General features: G+C 45.5%; 1 protein-coding gene across 3 annotated transcripts in view; it reads right to left on the bottom strand.

Annotated features, from left to right (window-relative positions):
- The window catches only part of Wdr59 (WD repeat domain 59), a 75,455-nt gene that overhangs the window by 16,921 nt on the left and 34,013 nt on the right, over positions 1-24,521 (bottom strand). Inside the window, exons 12-22 of one of the 3 annotated variants that reach the window (XM_038312257.1) lie at positions 23,993-24,146; positions 23,771-23,895; positions 21,823-21,987; positions 20,259-20,354; positions 19,946-20,102; positions 18,837-18,906; positions 15,973-16,126; positions 12,342-12,398; positions 6,208-6,341; positions 4,413-4,494; positions 100-212 (exon numbers count right to left, since the gene is read on the bottom strand). In XM_038312257.1, the coding sequence (XP_038168185.1) occupies positions 100-212; positions 4,413-4,494; positions 6,208-6,341; positions 12,342-12,398; positions 15,973-16,126; positions 18,837-18,906; positions 19,946-20,102; positions 20,259-20,354; positions 21,823-21,987; positions 23,771-23,895; positions 23,993-24,146 (1,307 nt within the window). Of the gene's footprint in view, positions 1-99; positions 213-4,412; positions 4,495-6,207; positions 6,342-11,538; positions 11,596-12,341; positions 12,399-15,972; positions 16,127-18,836; positions 18,907-19,945; positions 20,103-20,258; positions 20,355-21,822; positions 21,988-23,770; positions 23,896-23,992; positions 24,147-24,521 lie in introns of those variants that run through there. The other 2 variants (XM_038312258.1, XM_038312259.1) reach the window with 2 other exon arrangements.

Raw genomic sequence — 24,521 nt, 5'->3', positions numbered from 1 at the left:
GTCACTCCTCTGGCCTCTGTGCCCTCACACAATTAATGTGTTTATAGACCCCAAATCCACTTCACTCATTTTCCCTCACTTTTAGCTCTCAGAACCTACAGGGACTCCAGCAGCTGTCGGCCAAATGGATGTCGAGCCCAAGGTGTCTCCAAATCTGGGTCAGACTTCGGACCAAGGCAAAGATCTGTAGCTACTGTGGCCAGCGACCAAACCTGGACAAAGCAAAGAAAGAGGCTCAAATTCAAACCACTGAAGAGATGAACAGAAACTGTAAAGGAGCCCCATCAGCTGCCTGTAACCTAAAGCCTTACCACAAGGGTAGCAAAAGCTTGAGGTGCGGAATTCCAGGCCCCACCCAGACTGCCTGGGTCAGAACTGACATTTTAGCAGATCCTCAGTGACTGAATACACTGTACAGCCTTCAAACCTTCACCAGAAGTCAAACATGTGACTCAGGTTTGCAATGCCAGCATCCGGGAGCGGAGACTACTGAGGGCTAGAGAGGAGAGACAAGGCGAGGAGAGGCAAGGCGACGCAGTGAGTTCTACAACAGCCTACTACCCAGCAAAACCCCGGCTACTAAAATAAGTAAGAAAACCTCTCATGAAGCAAACTTCAGAGAAATGACACAGCATCTCAATTCCAAGGGGCCATTTTCTTCATTGCTCCTGGTGTGTTCTGATGCTTCACTGGTGAACTGGATTGCCAGAGAGCAAACCAGAGCAGTCTGCGGTCCACTGAAGACTGGTTCTTTCTCAAGGAATGGGAAACTTTGTTTCCTCCCAAGTGCTGGAATTAAAGGCATTCGCCACCACTGTTCAGCCTAACTTTGGCTTTCTTTATATTGATACCAAGTCTGATGAACACCCCAAGCTTCAACCTTCACGGAGCTTAGAATCACCAAACTAATGTCCACAAAGTGTCTATTAAATCCAAAGTCTTCAATGCCCATCACAAAGAGCCCCAACCTTCAAAACACTGAATGCTACTTTTAGAAAAATTTCCTCTGTTTTATTTGGTTTTGGAAAAGTAATGCAATCATTGGACCCACTAACTGAAAGACACTACTCTAAACTCAAAAGGAAGAAGACACAAACTTTGGGTCAAGTCTATAATTTGAGATAAGCAAGTAGATAAAAATGCTGAAAAGCAAACATCAGATATGCAAAATCAATAGTATGAGGGCAGCCAGGCATGGTGGGACACGCCTTTAATCCCAGGACTCGGGTGGCAGAGGCAAGCGGATCTCTGTGAGTTTGAGGCCAGCCTAGTCTACAGAGTGAGCTCCAGAACAGCTAAAGATACAGAGAAACCCTATCTCAAAAAACCAAAAGTATTGGTCCAAGGAGGGACATGCAGTTTACAGCCACAACCACGACCAACAACCCACTTCAACAGCTGCTCAAAGAAGTTAACGACTTTTGGGGGCAGGATGGGCTTTCTACCCTGCTGACAACTGAGTCCGTTTCTCCCTATAACATAACACACATCTTGTCTCTTAAAGCCTTCAAGAGAAGGGAGTTCCTGATATTTACTTCTCTGGTAAACATGAGAGTTACAAGACAGTAAGCACCTCTTTATCAAGGGCATGAAGAAAAACAACATTCTGCAAGCACCCACTGTCACTCACGTTATTTCTGTCCTTAAACATTACCAGATTACAATGACAGTCCCAGAACAGCAGGGGAGGCATTTCCAAAGACCAGACAGCTAGGAGAATTCACAAGTTTACTCCATTTAGTTCCTAATGAATTTAGAAGTATTATTCCATTTTATAGAAGGACCCTGGGGTTTAGAAAGATGGGGTGGCTTGCTTGGGATCCACACACAAAAAGTCTGTCAGGGGCCCAAAGCCAAGCAGAGTTTGTCTGAAGACAAGAGTCTCCCCATTTCACTTAGACTGGCCTAGCCTTCCACACCAGTTCTGCCAGAAAAGAGGCAGGGGAGGAGTTGGGAAAAGGAGAAAAGAAAAAGGGAAAGGGGAGGGGAGAGAGGAGATGAGGAAGAGAAACTAAAGAAGATGGGGAGAGAACACACAAAACTTTAAGGAGGAAACTACTCAGAGAATATTATTGTCCTGTCCCTTTAAGAGACAAGCCCCTCCCACCCACCCCCCTCCACCAGGGCAGATCTTCCTATTGTTTCCAGTCTGAGTCCCTTCCTTCAGTCTCTCTCCTTTCTGCCTTGCTCTCTTCTCCCCACTTCTCTCCTCCTCCCCCTCTGCTCTTCCCCCTTCTCCTCTTCCCTTTCCCCCCCTCCATAACCCACTAAATAAATATCCAACCTCACTCTGCATGGCATGCCTATCCATGTCTCTGTCTCTCACCTGCTGCCTGACTCCCTGCCCAGGACCAGCCGCCTTCAGAGACCTGCAGCGTTTTATTTTTACCATTACATTCTCTGCATGGCCTGCCCATCCATCTTGCTCTCTCACCAGCCACACAGCTCCCTGCCCCTCGTGGCCCCCAGGCCACTCGGGGACCTGCAGCATTTTATTAAACCACTACACACAGGCAGCCTTTAAGTTTAGTGACTCATGAACCCCAGAGGGCAATGCTTCGGGTTCTTGTGTGGGAAACCCCCTCCCAGGCTGAGGGTCTGAGGTGACCTGCCCAGGTAGTTCCCTAGCACTCTGAGCCGGACTCGGACTCGGCCTCCCACTCTAAATCCCACACTGTTCCTATCACCTTCTTGGCGTTCAGAGTATGGGGGGGGGGGGGGGCTGACGGAAATAGACTAAATCCATGAGAAGGTTTTTCTTTAAAGGGTTTCAGGGAGAGACGTGGTGATGTTTATTACAAGATGAATGGAAATGTTAGGGATGTTTTTAATCAAATAAAATCAAGGGAAGGTCTTGTTCAGCCTCACCGTCACACTAAAGAACAGAGTGAAGTGGAGACAGGGCTTGACTGGTGGTTGCCCAGGGCTCATGGGAAGAACAGATGGAAGGATGAGGAGTTTCTTCCGTGTGATGAAAACGTCCTGAACAGTTTCCAACGACAACTGCACAACTCCCGCAAAACAGAAATTACCAACTAGCACATTTTAAATGGACAGGCTGCAGGGATGTAGGCTGTATCTCAGTAAAGGAGTTCACAGAACAATACAGGGGAGCTACAAAGATGAAGGAATCTTACACTTTATAAGTATTGACATTTTATTTTTTAAAGTTTTATTAATATAGTATTGTGTATGTGTAAGAGTGTTTTGCCTTCCTGTATGGACGTGTATCATGCACATGCCTGGAGCCAGAAGAGGGAGTCAGATTCCCTGGGACTGGAGGTACAAAAGGTTGTGAACTGCCATGTGGGCACTGGGAACTAAACCAGGGCCCTCTATGAGAGCAGCCAGAGCTCTTACGACTAAGCTACCTCTCCAGCCCCATGATGTCATACATTATTAAAAACTGAACATCTCTACCTAGAGCACTCTGATAAATCTTCTTATGAAACAGTCTTTAAAGTTTTTTTAGAAAAAATAATTCAAGTAAAATGACAAAGACACAGATGCTCAAGTTTACATCTGACAGTCACCGTGGCACCGAAACATGATAGTCACCGTGGCACCGAAACATGACAGTCACCGTGGCACCGAAACAAGACAGTCACCGTGGCACCGAAACATGACAGTCACCGTGGCACCGAAACATGACAGTCACCGTGGCACCGAAACATGACAGTCACCGTGGCACCGAAACATGACAGTCACCGTGGCACCGAAACATGACAGTCACCGTGGCACCGAAACATGACAGTCACCGTGGCACCGAAACATGACAGTCACCGTGGCACCGAAACATGACAGTCACCGTGGCACCGAAACATGACAGTCACCGTGGCACCGAAACATGACAGTCACCGTGGCACCGAAACATGACAGTCACCGTGGCACCGAAATATGACAGTCACCGTGGCACCAAAATATGACAGTCACCGTGGCACCAAAATATGACAGTTACTGTAGCATCAAAATACAATCACTGTGGAACTGAACTATGACAGTCATCATAGCACAGAAATACGTCCCTGTGGTACCAAACTACGACAGTCTGCATGGCACCAAAATAAGACAGTCACTGTGGTACCAAAAAATGACAGTCGCTAGAGCATCAAAATACAATCACTGTGGAACTGAAATAGAAACACTCATAGTTTAAGGAAGAAAACCATTTAAGGATCTCCCCACTTAGCACAATAGAAACACGCATAGTTTAAGGAAAAAGCCAACTTAAGGATCTCCCCACTTAGCACTAATAAGAAAAATATCAAGGATAAAAATTTAGGAAGCTGCTGCAGCCCTACAGACAGGCAAAGAAAATCAAAAAGAAACTTCAAAATAGGGGGGACACCCTGTGAATGTCACTAACTTATAAGTGTTGAGGCCAGAACGTCACCAACAGGAATTTGCAGTACCTGGACAAGATCCTTCCTTCCAACAAGCATGGCCGAAGCGGCGTTCTTCTGGCACGTCTCCTGAGTGTCGTTCACGTTCAGTCTGAAATTAGAGCAGAAAAGACTAAGAAGGCTTCTACTTTAATTTCCCAAGAAAGACTCCTGCTTTAGTGGACTAGAAAGTGCCTCTTTGGTTGTCACTCAAATCTGACAGGAAGAGAAGAATTAATTAGAGCTGGTGCTACCAGGCTGTGGGGCCCACCTGAGGGGAGGGAAATCACTTGCCACTTTCAGGGAAGGAGGAGGCAGTAAGAAAAACACTAATTTGCCACCAGCTTTTCTGCTGAGTTCCCAAGGTTTGGGATTTAAATATATGAAAACTAACTGCGATGTCCACATAAAAAGTATCACACTGAGTTTACTACAAAAGAAAACATTTTCTGTTAGTGTTCAAAAACTCAGGAGGAGCTGGGCGGTGGTGGCGCACGCCTTTAATCCCAGCACTCGGGAGGCAGAGGCAGGCAGATCTCTGTGAGTTCGAGACCAGCCTGGTCTACAAGAGCTAGCTCCAGGACAGGCTCTAAAGCTGCAGAGAAACCCTGTCTCGAAAAACCAAAAAAAAAAAAAAAAAAAAAAAAAAAAACTCAAGAGGACTTAGGGGGCCTGTAGGCCAGACTCCATATGCTGACCACTCTGCTCCTAAGGGCCTTCAACCAAAATAACTCTGCTTTGATTTGCTTTACATATTGGGTGTGTGTGGTGGTCTGAATAGGAATGGCCCTCATAGACTCATGGGTTTCAATACTTGGTCCATAGGGAATGGCACTATTAGGAGGTGTGGCCTTGTTAGAGGAAGTGCGTCACTAAGGGGTGGACTTTGAGGTCTCAGAAGTTCAGGCCAGTTCACTTCCTACAGCCTGAGGATCAAGATGTAGAACTCTGAGCTCCTTCTCCGGCACCATGTCTGCCTGCATGCTGCCGTACTGCCCACCATGATGATAATGGACTAAACCTCTGAAACTGTAAGCCAGCTCTAACTAAATGTTGTGCTTTATAAGAGCTGCCATGGTCATAGAGTCTCTTCACAGCAGCAATAAAACCCTAATAATTCAGTGTGGGAGGCAGAATTCTCAGATGTCCCCAGAATTCCTGGGGAATTACTTTCATGATTATGTTATTAAGCACTTGACCTGGAGTCTGCCAAAATGCAGAATATTCCGTGCGGAGAGGACAGACAGACAGGGCCTTCGAGAAAAAAAGTTCTATGCTGGTCTCAAAGAAAAATGTGCCAAGTGCTCTACAGCTACCTAACCCAGCTTCCTGGACCCTAAGCACTGGAAGAGGGCATGGTGGAAGCAAGGGCATGCTTTCAGTTAGCTGAGACCCTGGGCAAGGAGGGCTCACTGAAGCTAGGTTCCCAACCTACAGGAACAGCGAGGCAATAAAGGCATAGGGTGTGAAGCTGCAGCTTGGCTCAATTTGTTAGGCACCAAAACACTAACACCGAGTTTCCCCCAAAGTGTCTAAAACTTTGAAAAGGTCTGCAGATCTTAACAACAAGCTCAGTGTACCCGTACTTCCTAACTTACATGTACATCTCTCCCAGGGACTTGTGAACTTACATGTACATCTCCCAGGGACTTGTGAACTTACATGTACATCTCTCCCAGGGACTTGTGAACTTACATGTACATCTCCCAGGGACTTGTGAACTTACATGTACATCTCTCCCAGGGACTTGTGAACTTACATGTACATCTCTCCCAGGGACTTGTGAACTTACATGTACATCTCTTCCAGGGACTTGTGAACTTACATGTACATCTCTCCCAGGGACTTGTGAACAGGAAGGAGGCAGGAAACGTCCTGAATGATAACCTTCCCAGCAGCCTTAATGGGTCGATTGCCAGAGTCGGATCCTTCCCGCTTACTTTTCCACCTCCTTGATTTCTAGGGGAGACAACAAGATGTGACTAATGGGGACCCTGGAGAGCGGAAGCCTACAGTTGCAGAGCACATCATATTTGGGTCATTGGTAATTTGCAGAGACTTTAAATTACATCATGCCCACAATTACATGAATCAGCATCTGTAGGAAGTAAAAGGATAACAAATGGCACCAAGCTTTTGATCCAAAATCCTAACAGGAGAACAAGCACCTACTGCAGGGCTATTTACAATCTGCAGGTGCTCAAAAAATAGACACCGGGAAGCCAGAATTAATTAATTAATTTTAAATTAATTAATTTTAAAAATAGCAGGTAAAGAAGTTAGTAAAGGACCCCCAAATGGGGGGGGGGAGGTGCTTTAAGGTGTTCAATACTAGGTTCAAAGTTCTTGCCTGAAACGATTCAAAGCTTTTTTTCTTCTTAGACAATTTCAACAGGGTTTGCTGATATTATAATTCAGACACGGCAGTATGGGCTCTGCAAACCTTAATATATGAAGACAGAGAAACTTGGCAGCACAAGAATTGCCTTGTTTTGTAGCAGGCCTGAATTACTTCTAAAAGCGATCTTTTCTAAAGGTCAAAATTACTTGGTTGGGGAACTGGGTAACAGACATGGGAGACCATGAACACTCGCTTCAGCTCCCAGAGTCGTCCCAGCAAGTGGCGGTGGGGAATCTGCTCATATGGAATGAGAAATGTCCTGGGAAACAAAAGGCAGCAGAGTGTAGCCCCATCTGGTATCTTCAAAACGACAACCAGTCACAGGAGCAATATCCTATTTTATTTCCAAAAATTAAAAAAAGAGGTCACCAAAGTCATTCAACTAAGCAAGGTAGCAAAACCTTTACTAACAAAGGAGGCATAAGGAGCGACTGAAAGGGGCTTGCAATCTGATCAGAAAACCAAGATGCTGTGTGGCCTGCCTCAGTATGGCCCTAGGCAATCTGACACTACTGAGTCATTTGCTGTGGACGGAGCCTCGCCCGCATTGCTCTTTCTGTGCTTCTTGGTCAGGAAGGGCATGATGAGAGGACGGATGCAACCGCATAAACTTAAAATTGCAACCTCAAAACTGCAGTGATGTTCTATAAGTGTACATACATGGTCAGGAACCATCACTATTCACATTACCCACACACTCGCTTTTCCACTAGTGAGTCTGTATAATCATTCTTTCATGACTCAGTCTAGGTCTAAATCCAGGCACTTCTGATCACTGATGTCCCAACCAATGCTCCAGGTGTCCACTGCATTAACTCAGGACCATACAATCAATAGGTCCTGAGACCCACTAAATGTGATCCATGGATTCCAGGCAGGTGAGTGAGGCAGGCTAGCTGGAACATCTAGGAAGTGTTTATAAGAGAATCGCTATCCATCTGGAGCCACAATCCACTGGATCTTAAGAAGTAGTTCTGTTACTATTTGTCACTTCTCCACACCTCTTGACTCTTCAGTGCAGGGGGAACATGGGTCTATTTTTACGAGGTAAGCCTCCAGGCTCCTATATGCCCTGATTGCCTGAAGAACAACCATGTCCCTACTCCGGCACTACTATCCTGTCACCCAGCTGCGTTCACTTAAAGGAAGGACATGTCAGAGTGGGATGGAGCCAGGCAGTGCTACCTGAGCTGAGGCAGAAGCGGTCACGCGAGCACTCAGTGCGGGACCAGTTGCGGGGAGGGTAACTTAGGGTATGGCTATCCGATGGAGTAGCACAAAATGCTCGACTAGCCAGAAACGATATGCCCTCGGGTCCCTGACAACTGACTATTTCAAATGAGATCTAGGATGCTAGATTAAAAAAAAAAAATCCTGACTATGTGAGATAGTTCGGTGATGGAAGAGTCTTCCTGTCCAGCTTGACAACTTGAGTTTGATCCCCAGAACCCATGCAGTGGAAGAGGAGACCTGACTCCCAAGGCTGTCCTCTGAACTCAGATGTGTGACACATTTACACATGTGCGCATGAGTGCACATACACACACAAATGTAAGAAGTTTCACTTTTAATTTCTATGCTACAAAGAGTCCATCTGGAAGGGAATAGGATCCATCTAGTGTATCTTCTGGGTTGGACAGAAGGCGTCTAAAGCACCGTGAACATGAAGTCACTGTGGCTCCTTAGTAAAGGGAAAATGACAAGTGCTCGAACAACTCAGCAGCTCACCAGTGTCATTTAACCACACAACTGAAACCAAACGGAGGCCTGATGAGGGCGAATGGGCCTGCGGGCTTTCAGTGCCCTGAGAACAACCGTGCTTCCCTGGCTTTCCCTGGTGAGGGCGGATGGGCCTGCGGGCTTTCAGTGCCCTGAAAACAACCGTGCTTCCCTGACTTTGAAAGCAAACCTCACAAAAGCACATTACTAATTATACAAAGGCGCGTGGTGCCAGGAGTAGCTCATTTGCAAGACTAGCTCATTTGGCAACAGATCATGAAACAAGTGCAAGTGTCCCGATATCTGACTCTGGATTTAAAGACTTTTCTATTTTTATGACAAGTGTTGGTTCTTGCTGAGCCGGCAGGTGCCTCACTGCAGCTCCATGAAGTGGGGTATTACCTCCATTTTGTAAACGGAAATGTGAACCTTATACAAGGTCATGGTTATGGAGCTCAAATTTGAATAGGTCTGTCAAGCTGCTATGCTTGTGTGTGTGTGTGTGTGTGTGTGTGTGTGTGTCTGTCTGTCTGTCTGTCTGTCTGTCTGTAAGCCAGAGGCCAACGTCTGGTATCTTTCTCCATTAAACATTTTTTTAAAATATTTATTTATTATGTATACAATATTCTGTCTGTGTGTATGTCTGCAGGCCAGAAGAGGGCACCAGACCCCATTACAGATGGTTGTGAGCCACCATGTGGTTGCTGGGAATTGAACTCAAGACCTTTGGAAGAGCAGGCAATGCTCTTAACCGCTGAGCCATCTCTCCAGCCCCAACATTTTGTTTTTGAGACAATCTCTCACTGGACCTGGGGCTCACAGACTGGGACACTGGCTGCCCAGTAGCCTATCTCTACACCCAGTGCTAGAGCTACAGACACAGACCTGGTCCTGTGTCTGGCTTGCATACTGGTGCTAGGGATCTGAACATGAATCCTCAGGCTTGTGTGGCAGGCACTTTACTAAGCCACACACCCAGCCCCGGCTAAGCACATTTGTGTTAACTTGCTTTTCAGTACTGAGTGGGATTTTAAGAATCAACAAAGGAAAAACTCAGTCCTAATTAAGCTGTCAGTAAATACATAAATAGTTCGGTCTGTCTTTAAGGAGATCAATTTCTGTAACTAAAGAGATTGAAATTTGATTCTAGTGATGCCAACCCTAAAACATCCTCTGTAATTACTTTTTCTGTGACTTATCTCTCAACACTATGACTGTATCCTGCTAAATGAGGGTAGTTTGCTGAAGGCCTTGTTTTCTCCTTAAAATCTCACAGGACTCCAGAGTCATTGCTCTCTGTCCAGCTGTGAATCAACAGCACCGGGATTTCTCTTGGGATTCTCTTGTGTAAGAGGCTAGTGACACAGTTTGACAAGCCAGATTCGGCCAATGATACTTTGTCTGAAGGGTTTCAGGCCGGCCTTGAGAATGTGCCTCACGGTTGCATGTGTGTGTGTGTGTGTGTGTGTGTGTGTGTGTGTGTGTGTACATGTGTGCAGCATGTGATCTTTTCTGGGTTTGTTAAGACTAGGCATCTTGAAGAAAAATCAGAGTCCAAAGAGATATCTTAAGACTCTTCCCCTTTTTGCAGACCGGTAGAAACAAACAAATGTAAGCTACCAATCCCTTAGGAAAAACAGAAAAACAATGGTTTTCATCAACCTTCTACAAATGTCCCTCACTGAATTGCAGAAATTCGTCTGTATTTCCTGGGACTGCATGAGACAACAAGTTTCTAGGAGTTTCCATCCAATATGTCGTGGGTGTCTACAAAATGACCTCACACAGCTGCCTCGGCCTGTAAGAGGAGGTTCTCCAACATAAGGCTGCCCGAATTTTAGCTGCTGCTAGCGATAAACCGAAAGTGTGGTCATGGGACAGCACCAGCGTTTTGTTTCTGTGGGGTTCTTCTTTGTTTTGGCTCTTTCATTGTTGCTGTTTTGTTTGTTTTAATCTAGGAAGGAATAACTGCAAAACAGTGCCCAAAATCCTACAGGGGCAAAACAGGTGGTTGTTTTTGCTTTTTTTTTTTTTTTTTTTTTAAATTTTGTAGGGTGGCAGTTTTAAATGTCTCCCCTTCAGGATGCAGGGATCACTCAGTGAGCCACTGGATGGTCGATTATTCTAGAAATTCAAACATAACAAAGCTGCCTAAACGAAGAAATGATGAATCTTGAAACAGAAGTTAGCTGGGGCCTTAAGTCCTGGCTGCACCCTGACGAGGAGGTGAACAAGTTTTTCAGGGAATTTCTTACAACTTTGGGTAATAAGAAACATTCCCACCCCATCCACTTTCCCTAAACCTAACGTTCTCCCTAATACCTTCGGATACTTTAGGGCGGTCTGCTGTCTGCTCAGCTGTCAGGTGACGTCACTGGCTTTCTCTTGGGTCTCTCTGCTTGGAGAGACCACCAACAACAAGGTTGAGGTGTAGTTACTCTGTCCAGGTCAGGGAAGGGCACCATGGTCTAAAACTTTGCCCCTCGCCTCCCTGCACTGCTCCAGTCCCATTCTGACAGGTCTCAAGGTGGAGTCCTTTCTGTACAACAAAATGGGTACCTCTAGGAGGCAAGGCCTCTGCCCTCCTCTCGGGTCTTTTCAGGGCTCCACCAACAGAATAAGCCCTTTCTCACAGATATCATGAGAAGAGACTGAGGAGAAGAGACAAAGCAAGGCAGACAGGTCATCGCATGATGAGCTCTGGGAGGCCCCTGTGCACATCCTGGGGAGGTGGTCGTGGAGGACAGCAGAGGACAGGGTAGAAGGGGCCGGATGGAGGGAGCGCTACATGACAACCACTAGTGTCACCGCTACAATCGAAGGCAACATCGACGCCAGTAAGTGGGTTAAATGTAAAAACAGCCCAAGAATAAGCCACCAACTGCTTCGCAGCAACCCCGTCAACAGTGCATAATCAGCAGAGTGGGCAGCGAGTCAAATGAGCTCCTATTTAAAGAGCAGTAGAAACCAGCGAAACTCAGCAAGGGAGCGACAGAAGCAGCTTTCTGAGGAAAGAGGCCGAGCTGGCGGCTCTACCTGCAAGCTGCTGAGTGGAGGTTCTTGCTACTCCAGGCTCTTGCTTTCAACTGGTTTCTGTAGGAAAGGGGTATTGGTCTGTTGTTCTAAACATTCTTTAGAGCAAACAAAATTGGCACTGGCCTCAAGGCTGCCTTGAGGCCACCTGGGTACCACTGAAACATGAAGGGGGTGGGAGAGGAAGACAGAAGAGGGGAGATGGCCAATAGGAATGAGCAGGAAAGGAAGGAGGAACAGAGGATGTCCACAGCGAATTTTATTATGAATGCAAAATACTATGGTAAGAAGAAAAATTTGTTCCGGAAAATTCCTGAAGGATAAAACCAGCTCAGGTAGTATGCCAATGAAGCAAGTAGGTACTTCCCTCTCTGAACTGGACTGAGACTATAAAACAGAGGCTAAAGGGCAGAAGTCTCTTCTATCTTCCTCTGCTCCCCCCCATGCCAAAGATAGGTTGTTGGAAAGCTCCACGCAATTTGCAGAAGTGTCCCAAATGATATCAGGTGAGCTGAAGTCATTTGATAAGGGTCCCTTCCAAGAACCCAGTAGTGCGTTTCATTTGCAAAGAAGCCCATTCATGATCCTTAAGCGTTTACCCATTTGAAATACCATATACATCTGGCAAGGGGGCAGTCCTTGGTGCCTGCCTCCCCAAGGGGAAAGTTTTAGTGTTGCTGGTCCTGAACAACCAGCCAGCCTGTCTGTTATTCGGGTTCCTCAAAGCCAGGCAGGTGGCATTTTATTCTTGGGCCTTTGGCAGAGACAGGATTAGTCAAGGAGAGCATTTGCACAGCGCACAGTACCGGGAAGTCGTTAATTGCTTGTATGGACCAACGTCGCCGGGCAGAGCGAGGAGACATCTGTGCGTGAAAACGTTACACCCAGGAAAAGGGAAGAAAAACCAAGAAAATTAAAAGGAAAAATATAGAATAAAATGAAAGCTTCCCCCACATCTGATGGATTTACAGGTATATATGCTCCAAAATGGGAACTGGGGTGACTGAAAAGGCCGAGCCTGAGCCAGCAGCGCCTGCGCCCCTCTCCTCCCCTGGCCCACTGGCCTCACGCCCAGCTTCCTTCCGTTATGCTGCTCCCTAGCCACTGCCCAGGGTATAAGGAGGCCGATGTCAGCACAGGTCTGACAAAGGAGCCCAGGGGAAGGTAGGAGGGGCTCTGACAGGACTAAGGTCCTGCTGCAAGTGGAGAAACAGGAAAGATAGTCTCCCCTTCACCTCACAGCTGTGGGGAACACACCAGAGTACACTCTTGCTCCTAAAGCGCTTCTTCATAGGCTCAGTGCCCAGTGTGTCTGGGGAGCAATGAGGCAACTGCGCGTCTCAGCACTGGGGCTGAACACTATTTTCAGAGCAATGCCGGGGAAGGAGGGGCTAAGCTGAGGAGGGAGTTCTCCAGGCGCTCCAGCTAGCCAAGGGGGGGTCTGCAGGTGGGCAGAATACCAGACTGACCACGGAGGCCAGATGTTTCTCTGCTACCTGAAAGGCCTGTCCAGCCACTTACACAGAGCTATTTTAATAGCATAACCTGAAGCAGAGATGAGAGGCTGCAGAATCTGAAAAGTACCTGTAGGTCAATGCTTAGTATTTATTAGAAGTTCTAGACTAGCCACTATTTCTGTGGCTGGTAACCACTGGTCTATTTGACAAGTCTATCTTTGTGAACATCTGTGCTTTATGATTTATACAAGACTTGACAGGTCTTTAGGTAACTCATACTTTTAAGTTTTTAGTAGCAAACCCTGTAATTTTATCTAGAGAACACAGACTGATGCAAATTCAACCTAAGCTGGGCAGATTAAAAACACAAGAGAAATAAACCACTGTCTTTAGGCGCTGCATGAGACTCTGAAATCTCAAGCAATTCCTTCTTGGCAGGCCTTCACGCAGGCACATCTCAGCCCTTCCACCTCCCTCAGGGGCAGAGATCTACAAGGACATAAAAGTACACAGGAGAAAATATGGACACACAAAATTTCAGTTAGCTGGAAATATTTCCAGACCAAAAATAATAAAATGAAATCATTTCTCCTGAGGAGAAAACAGTCCTCAAGAATTACTGTCCTCTTGTGAGAAAGACAAGGCCGCCTAGGGAAGCCAGCATGGGACTTCCATTACTTTAGCTGCCCTGCTCTATTTAAACAGGATAAAGCATGAATGAGCGGCAGGGAGAGATAAGGTTATTTCAGATTTCACAGAACAACTGACATTTGTTTTGGGCATCTTAAATACACTGAACACATGAAACTTTAGATCAAAAGTGGCCAAACAGAAGCAAGTGTCCAGAATTTACCTTCATAATTATTATGTGCCATTCTTTAAATGTGTCTCCCTCCCTCAGGGACCAGAAGGTCTTACAGTCTCCTGTTTTTTTTGATTGGGGTACTTGTTAATTCTCTAAACTACACATTTATGACCAGCTAACATTATTGTGCACATGGTATACAGCAGCGCAAGGGTTTCATGCTACACTGTGATAAAAAAAAAAAAAAGTGTTCTCCATTTTATCTGGTTGCTATGTAAAAATAAACCCTTCCTATGTCAGATCAGACTACCAGCACAGCCCATTTCCTGTGGAGAAAAGCAGTCTAGAAACTGCCCCGCCTGAGCTCTCCTAGTCCTTCCCAGCTGCAGCATGGGCAGCCACATGCTCTCCTGGTGCTTCTTTAGGAATACAGTGCTGGTGGCGCATGGGGCCAGATCATCTTAACCATGAATGCCAGCATCACCGATAACTCTGTCTTGGAACCACAAGCACTCTGAGTACAGATGTGCTTTATGTGAGCACCAAGTCAAACATGTAGGCCAGTCTATCCTAGCCAATCAAACTGCAAGCTGGGTGGTAGCACATGACATGAATCAAAGAGGCATTCAGAACTGCCTCTGACTCGGGGACCTCTTCAAACCAGCCCTGATACAAAGTAAAACCCTCATTTACCTAACCGTAAGTGGCTCTGAAGCCAACTGAATGCTCCAACTATCAAACCTTCTACCCAGTTGCCAGATGCCTTGCAGAAAAGGGGGGGAGGGGGAAGGAGCTCATTTTTTTTTTAAACATAAATGTCTTTGGGGAGATAAAGTTTGGTGGGTGTTTGAGGACAGTCTGTGACAGCCAGCAGGACGGAACCCCATTAAGGAGATGGGGAGAGGGAGTGTGGAGAGTGGCAGGCAGGCAGGAAGGCAGCTAGAACTATATTCCAGATTGACTAGATGGCTTGGCCCAAGACTAGACAAGTGTAAATATCAACTGCTGCCTGACTTCAGCCGCACAAGCCCCGAAACTAGAACTAGTCAGAGCTGGCCAGCCATCTGCGGGAGCTGGAGGCGGACTCCACTGCAACACGTGAAGATACTTAAAATTCTTGACAGAAAAACCATTTTTTTTTTAATTTTAAATGACTCTATTTTTAAGGCTGATTTTGACTACTGGCAGGGATTTCCCATTTTAAAGGAAACCATGAAGAATCTTAAGGATAGAGTGTGTGCAGTGTGCAGTAGGCCAGCAGAAATACCGAGTATTCAGGCCTGTCAGTGCCGATGCCAGGCCCTCACTGGCAACACAGAGAGACTTCTAGGCATTCCGGGCTCGGCAGGTTCCTGCCCGCCAAACGATAAGTCCTATAGGGACTGCACTCTTTAAGAATCCCAGAAAAGCCGGGCATGGTGGCGCACACATTTAATCTCATCACTCGGGAGGCAGAGACAGGTGGATTTCTCTGAGTTCCAAGCCAGTCAAGGTTACCAAGAAACAAAACAAAACAAAACAAGGCTGGAGAGATGGCTCAGAGGTTAAGAAGGTTAACTGCTCTTCCAAAGGTCCTGAGTTCAATTCCCAGCAACCACATGGTGGCTCACAGCCATCTGTAATGAGATCTGGTGCCCTCTTCTGGCTTGCAGGAATACATGGAGGCAGAATGTTGTATACATAATATAATAAATAAATCTTTTTTAAAAAATTAAGGGCAAGTTCAGGTAATTTTTGTTCGAGCTGATCCACTCTGGAAAACCTAGTGATCAAGTAGTCCCAAATCCACCAAGACCTCCAGCTTTCAGAAGCAGCTCTCGGTGTGTGGACAGGCATCAGAATATCGGGATATCACAGAAGAACTGAAGTTAATTATTCTGCCTGATATATGGGAATTAATTCAAGGGATGGGGATTGCCAGGACAGATTTTAAACAAGGAGTAAAGTGCACTCTTGATAGTTCTGGTAAAAGAACAAACCATTTCTCCTTCTACCCCACAGTTTACAATATTTCAAACCAACTGAGAGCAACAGAGCAATGACCTTTCTTATGTAAACTATGAAAGTCAAAGACTACAGGGGGATTACTAATTTAGCTACTGTCCATGGAACACAGGGGACAGGAAACAAGAATGCAGCTGGGTAAGAATGCAAGGCAATGACTCAGACACTTACCCGTTCCTTGTAGTAAAAGGAGCTGATGGAGACCTGCTCTTTCTCGCTGCGAGTTGGGCTTCCACTGTACAAACGCAGGTTCCCAGGGGCCTCGGTGCGGATTTTCATTGGTGCAATCAAGCCAGTGTGGTAAGCAGATAGGGCTGAGAGAGATCTGTGGTTGGAATGAGCGTTATTCATATCGACTGTAGCCTCTAACCCTGAGTAACATTCTTCTTAGGAATTGATGAAACCAAGGGCACGGAACGGGAAGAGAAGGGGAATCCAAACAGAGAAACAAAAACAATCAGCTTTTAGAGATGAAAACTTCAGACTGCAGAAGCAGATTCTTCCATGACTATATACACAGAAAATACAGAGGACTCCAAAAACTACTAGACCTAACTAGTGGCTTTAGATACAAGGCTAATCTAAAAAAAATCTCCTGTGTTTTCAGATACTAGAAATAATCATTTGAGGGCCAAAAGATGGCTCAGCTGGTAAAGACACATATGCACTCACATACATAACTGGACTAATAAAGACATACACACACACAAAAAAATTGAAAAGTTTCAATTTTTATTTATTATCAAAACATATCAAACAGCCAGAAATAGGACTCACACTTGTAATCCCAGTCCTAGGGGAGCTGAGACAGAATAACTACTCTAAATTCAAGGTTAGGCTGGGCTATAGTGAGTCTCAAGGCAGTCTGAGCTATTGAGGGAGGCTCTGTCTTAAAAAAAGAAGAAGAGGAAAGAAGAAAGAAGAAAGGAGGAGGAGGAGGAGGAGGAGGAGGAGGAGGGCAAGAAGAAAAAGAGGAGAAGAGGAAGGAGGAGGAGGAGGAGGAGGAGGAGGAGGAGGAAGAGGAGGAGGAGGAGGAGGAGAAGAAGAAGAAGAAGAAGAAGAAGAAGAAGAAGAAGAAGAAGAAGAAGAAGAAGAAGAAGAAGAAGAAGAAGAAGAAGAAGAAGAAAACAACTTAGGAACAAATATAATGAAAAAATATGCACTAAAAATACAAACTATTCCTAAGAGTCATTAAAGAAGATACATAACAATGGAGAGACACACCATACCAGAGAATGAAAAGATTCCACACTGTTAAAGTATCAGCTTGAGCACACCTTTAATCCCAGAACTTGGGAGGCAGAGGCAAGCGGATCTCTGTGAGTTTGAGGCCAGCCTGGTCAACATAGGAAGTTCCAGTCAAGGCTACACAGAGAAACCCTGTCGTGAACAACCATTTAAAAAAATCTGATTTATCTTAAGTGATACGCAAAGTCAGTATAATTCCAATCAACATGAGCAGGCACTGTAGAAACTAACAAGCTGATAGAATTTTGTGGCGGTACAAAGGCCAAGAATAAGCCAACAAAAAAACTGAACAAAAATAACCTTCAAGAACTTACTCTACCAAATTTTAAGATTTACCACAGAAGGCTACATTCTGAGTAATAAGACATGGGGAAAGACAGATCAATCCAAAGAACAACTAAGTGCTGAAACAGACGACCAATTCTCAGCCATGCAGGAAGGCAGGCTGCATAAACGGTGCTAGAACCAACCGTTGACTTCTATTAAATAAAACAAATGTCCACCTTTCCTCACATCATGAACACCAAAGAGACTGAGACTATGGACCTTAATCAAGGAATTTAAAGCTATAGACTCTCAGAAGAAGATGCAGAAGGGCATTTTTGTGACCTTGATGTAGACTGAGGTTTTCTCTCTCTCTCTCCCTCTTTCTTTTTGATATAATACAAAAATCACTAACCATAAAATTAAAAAATGATGAATTAGACAGTATCAAAATTGAAAACCCTGTTCACTGAATGCTATTAAGGAGGGAGAAAAAACAGCCACAGACTCAAAGAGAATCAATGCCTACATCCAGCAAAAGATCTGCAATCAAAACAGACAGCTAGCACAAATATGTAACAGGGCGCCTGGTGCTTGAACAGACGCGCGTCACAAAAGGAGACACCCAAGTGGTCAACAGGCACACAGAATCTGCTCATACCATTAGTCATCATCGTGCGAACGCAAGTTAAAGCAACGAGATAATATTTCCCACCCACCACAATGACAGACGTTGAACAGATTGGCAAGACAGAGAGAAGATGTGGAGCAATCAATCCCGTGAGGCTTCAGTGAGAAGGGGACAAACGCCCTCCCCGCAGATCACACTTCTCCAAGTTGAGCAGACGTCTGACCTGTGACTCGGCAGTTTCACTCCTGGGTCAGGAAATCAGTATATCCACGAAAGAAGTAAAAAGGGGTGTATGTCTAGTTTATTTTTAATAGCCCCAAACGGGAAATGACCCAAATATCCATCAACAGAACGAATCACCCTGCATTATGTTCATACAGGGCAATTACTGACCCATGCAGCCATTCATATCAAGTTCAATAACATTAAGTCGAACAAAGTAAGTCAGATATAAAACTGTTCATGCTACATGATTCTAATTCAATGAAGTTTAAAAACAGGCAAAACTAAAAGAAGGTGACAGAAGTCAAGGCAGTGGTTTCCTGTGGAGCTTGGCAAAGGGACCAGGAGTTTTTAGGGGTCAGGACAATGTTTTTGTCAGGGAGTAAAACACTTAGAAAGAATCCCTCTTTCCCTTCCTAGTCCTGGGGGTGGGACTAGGCCCCGTACATATACTACCATGAGGCTTACATCCCAGCCCAAAGCTGCCTGAACAACGGCTTTCATCAAGCTGTCTTCCCAGGGCTTTGATACTAACCTTACAGTAGAAACAAGTTAACAAACCTCAGTCTTTGAGGAAAGAATCTCCTAAGAGGAGTTTCACTGGAGAACTGAAATGCACTTTGCAGAGAGACCCTGAGGTGCAGATTCCTGTTGCATCTCCCAGACTCACCTAGGAGTAGGCTCTGTTGGAGACACTGCGCGATGCATCGTCATGGGCCTTGTAAAGTACACCAGGTAACCTGACAAAGGAGACACATGAGCATGGTGGGATCAGTGAGCTGGACATGGGAATCCTAAGGCAGGACTGGGTAGTCTTTTGTTCTTTGAGGCAGGGTCTCACTTCGTAGCCCAAGTTGGACTAGAATTCACAGCAAGCCTCCAGCCTCATCATATTAGGAACTGGGATTAAGGCATGATTAATGCCTGGATTAATAACTACTTAAAAATTTGGTGGTACTAAGGACTGTACATGGGACCTTGCACATGCTAAGCATTCTTACCACCAGCCAGGCAAGGTTTTTTTTTTTCTCTATTTCAGTATACCTGAGGCACATCTCCACAAACTGCCAAGGCTTGTGACTACACTGATCCTTAAAAGGAACAACGTGAGAATCTACAAGATCCAGGAGAGGTAAATGAATCAGGGATCTAGGCAGATGCAAATTCAGGATCATCAGAACTAAACCAGTGAAGACTTCAATTATGGTGAACATTCTTTTTTTTTTTTTTTTGGTTTTTCGAGACAGGGTTTCTCTGTAGCTTTTTTAGAGCCTGTTCTGGAACTAGCTCTTGTAGACCAGGCTGGCCTCGAACTCACAGAGATCCGCCTGCCTCTGCCTCCCGAGTGCTGGGATTAAAGGCGTGCGCCACCACCGCCCGGTTTGTGAACATTCTTTTTTACAAAGACTTATTCATTTTATTTACGTGTCCATGTATGTGTATGCTATGTATGTCCAGAGATGCTTGTTGAGGCCCAGAGAGCCTGTCAGACCCCTCAGAGCTGGAGGTTCAGGTGGTCGTGAGCTGCCGTGTGGGTCCTGGACACTGAACTTGAGTCCCCCCGGAAGAGCAGCAGGAGCTCTGTACTGCTGAGTCATCTCTCTGGGTCCTTGGTAAACGTTCTTAGGCTATATCCACAGACACCAATTTAGCATTACACCATATGTTGTTTTGAGCTCTTGCAAAGTTAAAAACAAACATTTTCTGATAATTATGCAGAAAATTAAATTTCTTAGCTGCACTTCTTCAGAGTTAGAGTCAAAGAACAAAGAGACCTACCTGCTCCACAGAACCTGGCCCCAGAGGTCCTAGGAAAGGGAACATTGGCATCCTGGTATGACCCGTAGGCAGTGGTCACCCGTGCAAATGTCGGTAAGGGTGGTGTGACAGAGTTTGGGAGTGCAAATGGATTGCTAGACGCACTATCCTCTTGGTTCTGAAATCAAAGACAAACACACTAGAGCCCGCAGCCTATCGTTAAGTTGGATTACAAAGCAGCGGTGCAGTACTACAACTGGAGCTGGGGCCTTGGGGATAGGAACTGCAACACGACACTAAAGCACGGCTGGCCCAACAAGTTCCCATTTCCCACCACGAAGGACTCAAGGCAGGAGACGAGCTGGCGCAGGCACGGCTCCAAACAGCTCTGGTTGCGTTTCACTTTCTGCAGGGAAGTGTCCTTTAGGATCTGGAAAAGACCCAAAACACCATCAGGGAGACAATCCTATGTCCATATGTCTCCTGCTTGGTTTTATTCTGCAGAGGCTGGAAGCATGCTGGCATTGGGCGGGTGGCACATGGTCAGGCCTGAGGCTTCTTCTATCGGTTCCCATAGGGGCTCAGGGGAAGAACTTTCCTGAGCCATACACAAAATGACTAGTCTTTCTTTCTGGTGAGTTCTACACAGCTCTACTTCCACACATGAGAAATCTCATCATTTTGGACAAACAATCACTGAGTTGGAGAGAAAACTATTCTGAGTGATATAAGCCAGGGCAAAGACTTCTATTCAGCTAAATTTAAAATGCATCACTCTGTTTTTATCCACTGAAACGGTGACCTCCAGTATTATAAGGTACAGGCTAGAGTTATGAACTGGACCACTGTTGTCACTGCCCGCACAGAGCACAGGAAGTGTGCCTCCTCCAAACTCACATCTGCTGCAAGGAGAAAGTTCACAACAGTACAGAAGGCTTTATACCAAAAATAAAATGTGTAAAGTATCTCATTTTGGGGGTCAACCTAGGGAGTCATGTAGCCCAGGCTGGTCTCAAACTTGCTATTTAGCTTAGCTGACCTTGAACTCCTGACCTTCCTGCTTCCCACACGAGGACTATATTACCCTGTCTGGCTCATTTTCACTAATTATATGTTGACATGATAATATTACTTTAGATGTGCTGAATTAAATAAAAGTACTATTAAAATTAATTTATCTTAAGATTATTTTACACACACATCAGCTTCTGAACCCACAGGGCTCCTTTTCTGAGATTTTTTTTCCCTTAAGATTTATTTATTTATTATGTATACAATGTTCTGCCTGCATGTATACCTGCAGGCCAGAAGAGGGCACCAGATCTCATCATCATGGTTTTGAGCCACCAGGTGGTTGTGGGAATTGAACTTAGGACCTCTGGAAGAGCAGACAGTGCTCTTAGTCTCTGAGCCACCTCTCAACTCCTCCCCAGCCCCACCCCGACCTTTTCTGAGATTTTTAAATGACTATATTTTTTTCCTATCAAATACTTTTTAGCCTCAAAATCTATCTTGCCTACTCTTTCTAGATAACTGAAGTTGCCTTGCTGAGTACATCACCTCAGACTAACGCAGAGCTCTAAATTCGCAAGCACATTCATATATTTGCATGCAATATTTATGAAATCCTTCATATCTAACATTTGTAAAAGCTTTTCTGAAGAAAAGTCAGTTTTTTTAGGATTCCAAAAGACATCCATACCCACCCCTTCAAGAAGGCAGGTTAAGAACCCTGCCCGACTGCTGACCACACCAAACGGGAGGCTAGGACGGTAGTTATGCAGCAGACGCTGCAGCATCAGGCAACTTCTAAATCTTACTGGTCCCGGTTTGTGCTCACCCTACCAATGCCCGTGCTACAGACACAAGGAGAACTTAAAGCTGGGAAGCAGCCTTACCTTCAGCAGCTTGGCCTTCACAGCAGACGTGATAGTGGTAGGGTTAATGAACTGGAAAGACGGAGCAGCATTGTTGGGGTACTGTGCTGGGAACGTTACCAGCATCTTGACACGGTGGTTGCTACAATGCACAGACACTGTGCAGCTCCTGTCTGCAGCGTCCATCTGCAAGACACAAGTCCAAGGTGGAGACAAACTACAAAGGATTTTCAAAGGAAAATACATTTACCTTGTCATATTGTGCTGTGTTTTATTTGCAGTGCTGAGCCTCAAACCTGAGGCCTTGAACAGGCGAGACATGTACTCTTCTCCCCCAGCCACATCCTTAGCAGTATACAAGTGGATTTTAATGAGCAACATAAATGCTCAGGCTCCTAGTCACTGAGTAAAAGGAAAGTCCCTATAAAAACAAGTGAGTCTGAAAGATAATTCATTTTCAGAAAAGATTTTTAAGTTTTAGTACTTATTCAAATAAATTAATATATATATATATATATATATATATATTAATTATACATATGGGTATGCCTGTGCACCACCTATGTGCCTGGTGCCTTTATAAGGCAGAATAGGACCCAGGTTCAATTCTCAGCACCTGCATGGCAGTTCACAGTTGTCTGTAACTCCAGTTTTGGGGGAATCCGAGTGTCCCCTTCTGACCTCCGCAGGCACTGAACACATGTGGTGCTTAGACACACATACAAACAAAATACCCATACACATAAAACTTCTTTGAAAATTAAGATTTTAAAAATCAAAAACAAATATCGCTTCCCACCCAACAGCTGTTGGCCTTTGAGGTCGTTTTGTATCTTGTGTCTCAGTTTCCTCGTCTGTAAAGCACAGTGAAACTACACATTACAGGATGGCGTGGAAGACCGAGCGAATCACAGCACTGCAGTACTTACCTGTCTACAGTGCAGTAACTCTGAGTAAAAGAAAATTAACAAGGCTTTAAAATCCTGGAGTGACATTCAGTACTCTGATGCAAAGAATTTTGAAATACACACACACACACACACACACACACACACACTCTGCTCCATGTTGAGAGCCAGGTCAATCCAAGGCTTCTCAGAGGCCCTGATGAAACCACAAAAGGAACCTAGTTTTCTGTCCTTGCCAAGGGGCAGACTAGGCATGGTCTGGTCTGGAGCTAGGACCTGGGCCTTGAATGAGTCAAGGGTTTTGGTTCCTGGGAACTTGGCTTTTTTCCCTTTGAAGAAACTGAAGTTATCAGTCCCAAGATTGCTCTGTGGTCAGTCTGTGATGTGCTATGATACCCTGTATTTTCCTTGTGCAATACTGCTTGATTAGCATCTTGCTGACTTGGTCCCATTTCTCCCCCTGGAAACAGTATGTAAGATGCTGGACTTCTTAGTAAGTCTGCTTGGCATAAGACACAGATTTCTGTCTTCTCCATCCTCATCTCCTGGCCATGTCCTCCTCAGGACCTGTCACTGAAGAATGACCTTCTGACCCAGGTCTGTTTCAAGTGCTTTGGTCACCTTCTTACTCTGAATTTACATCAAAGGAAACTAGCTCACAAAGGGGAGGTGGAGGAGATTTAGGAGATCTGGCTCCATATTCAGCTCTGCCATTAAGCTCATAATCTTGTCAGTCAGTAAGCCTTCCCAGAGCAAACACCGCACGCAGTGAAATAAGGGGAAGGAGAGGTGAGATGCTGCGGCACAGGGGCTTCAGCAGTGTCTGCATCTGTAAAACCCCTATTTCTTTAGAAAACTTAGGAATTAAAAAAGAAGCCTGGCGCTAGAGAGGTGGCTCAGCAGTTAATACGCTCCCTGTTTTCCCATAGGGCCAAGGTTCAGTTCCCAGCACCTTTGTTGTGCAGCTCAAACTGCCTCTAACTCCAGTTCTGACAGACCCATTACACATACGCCCACACACTGCACCCACAAGCATGAAGTACACGAGTATGCTGACTCACCTCCACATTGACATTCCGTATTTGCACGTTGATCAAGGAGAATTCCTGCTGCAGAGTCTGAGGCAGGCCTAGTTGGTCTGGTTTCCTCTCTTCCAGCAGACTGCTGGGAGGATCTTCCTTTAAGGCTACAGGAGAGACAGTCAGTGCTGGAAATGTTTCAGACAATGAGTGAGTTCTGGGGTACGGGCCACGTAACTCTGGGATGCACAGTGGACCCCTCACCTAGGACATCAGCTGCAGTACCATCATCCTCTCCGTGGCTAGAGCTGGGCTGGTGATCTGTGTCTTGAGTGTGTAGGGTCTTTTCTGGTTCCGGCAGAAGAGAAATGCTCTCAATGAACTCATCAACACCATCCAGTATGTCATTGGCACAGAGCTGAAAGCAAGGGCAGAGGGTGGGGTGGAGAATGTGGCTCAGTGTTAAAGTGCTTGCCTAGCATGCACAAGACCCTGGGTTTGACTGACAGCAGCACTAAAAACACAACAACAAAACATAAGGGTGAAGATGTAGAGCTGGAGAAGCAACAGAAATGATCACTATGTCTGACTAAACAGTTTTGTCTTAAACAATGGGAATCATAAAGGACTGGCGTAGTGTGGTATTTGTGCTCTGACAGATTGCTTGGAGGTCAGAGGGCGGAGCTAGCCGGCTACTAGTTGACCACAAGGCCGAGCAGCAGTGGCTGACACCTTGAATTCCAGCACTCGAGAGGTGGAAACAAAAATGATAAGGTGGGGTGCAGGCAGGATC

This window comes from Arvicola amphibius, chromosome 15 (genome assembly GCF_903992535.2).
Source record: "Arvicola amphibius chromosome 15, mArvAmp1.2, whole genome shotgun sequence".
Taxonomy (NCBI): Eukaryota; Metazoa; Chordata; class Mammalia; order Rodentia; family Cricetidae; genus Arvicola; species Arvicola amphibius.
Note: the sequence above shows the minus strand (reverse complement) of the source record. Positions and strands in the feature narration are given on the sequence as shown.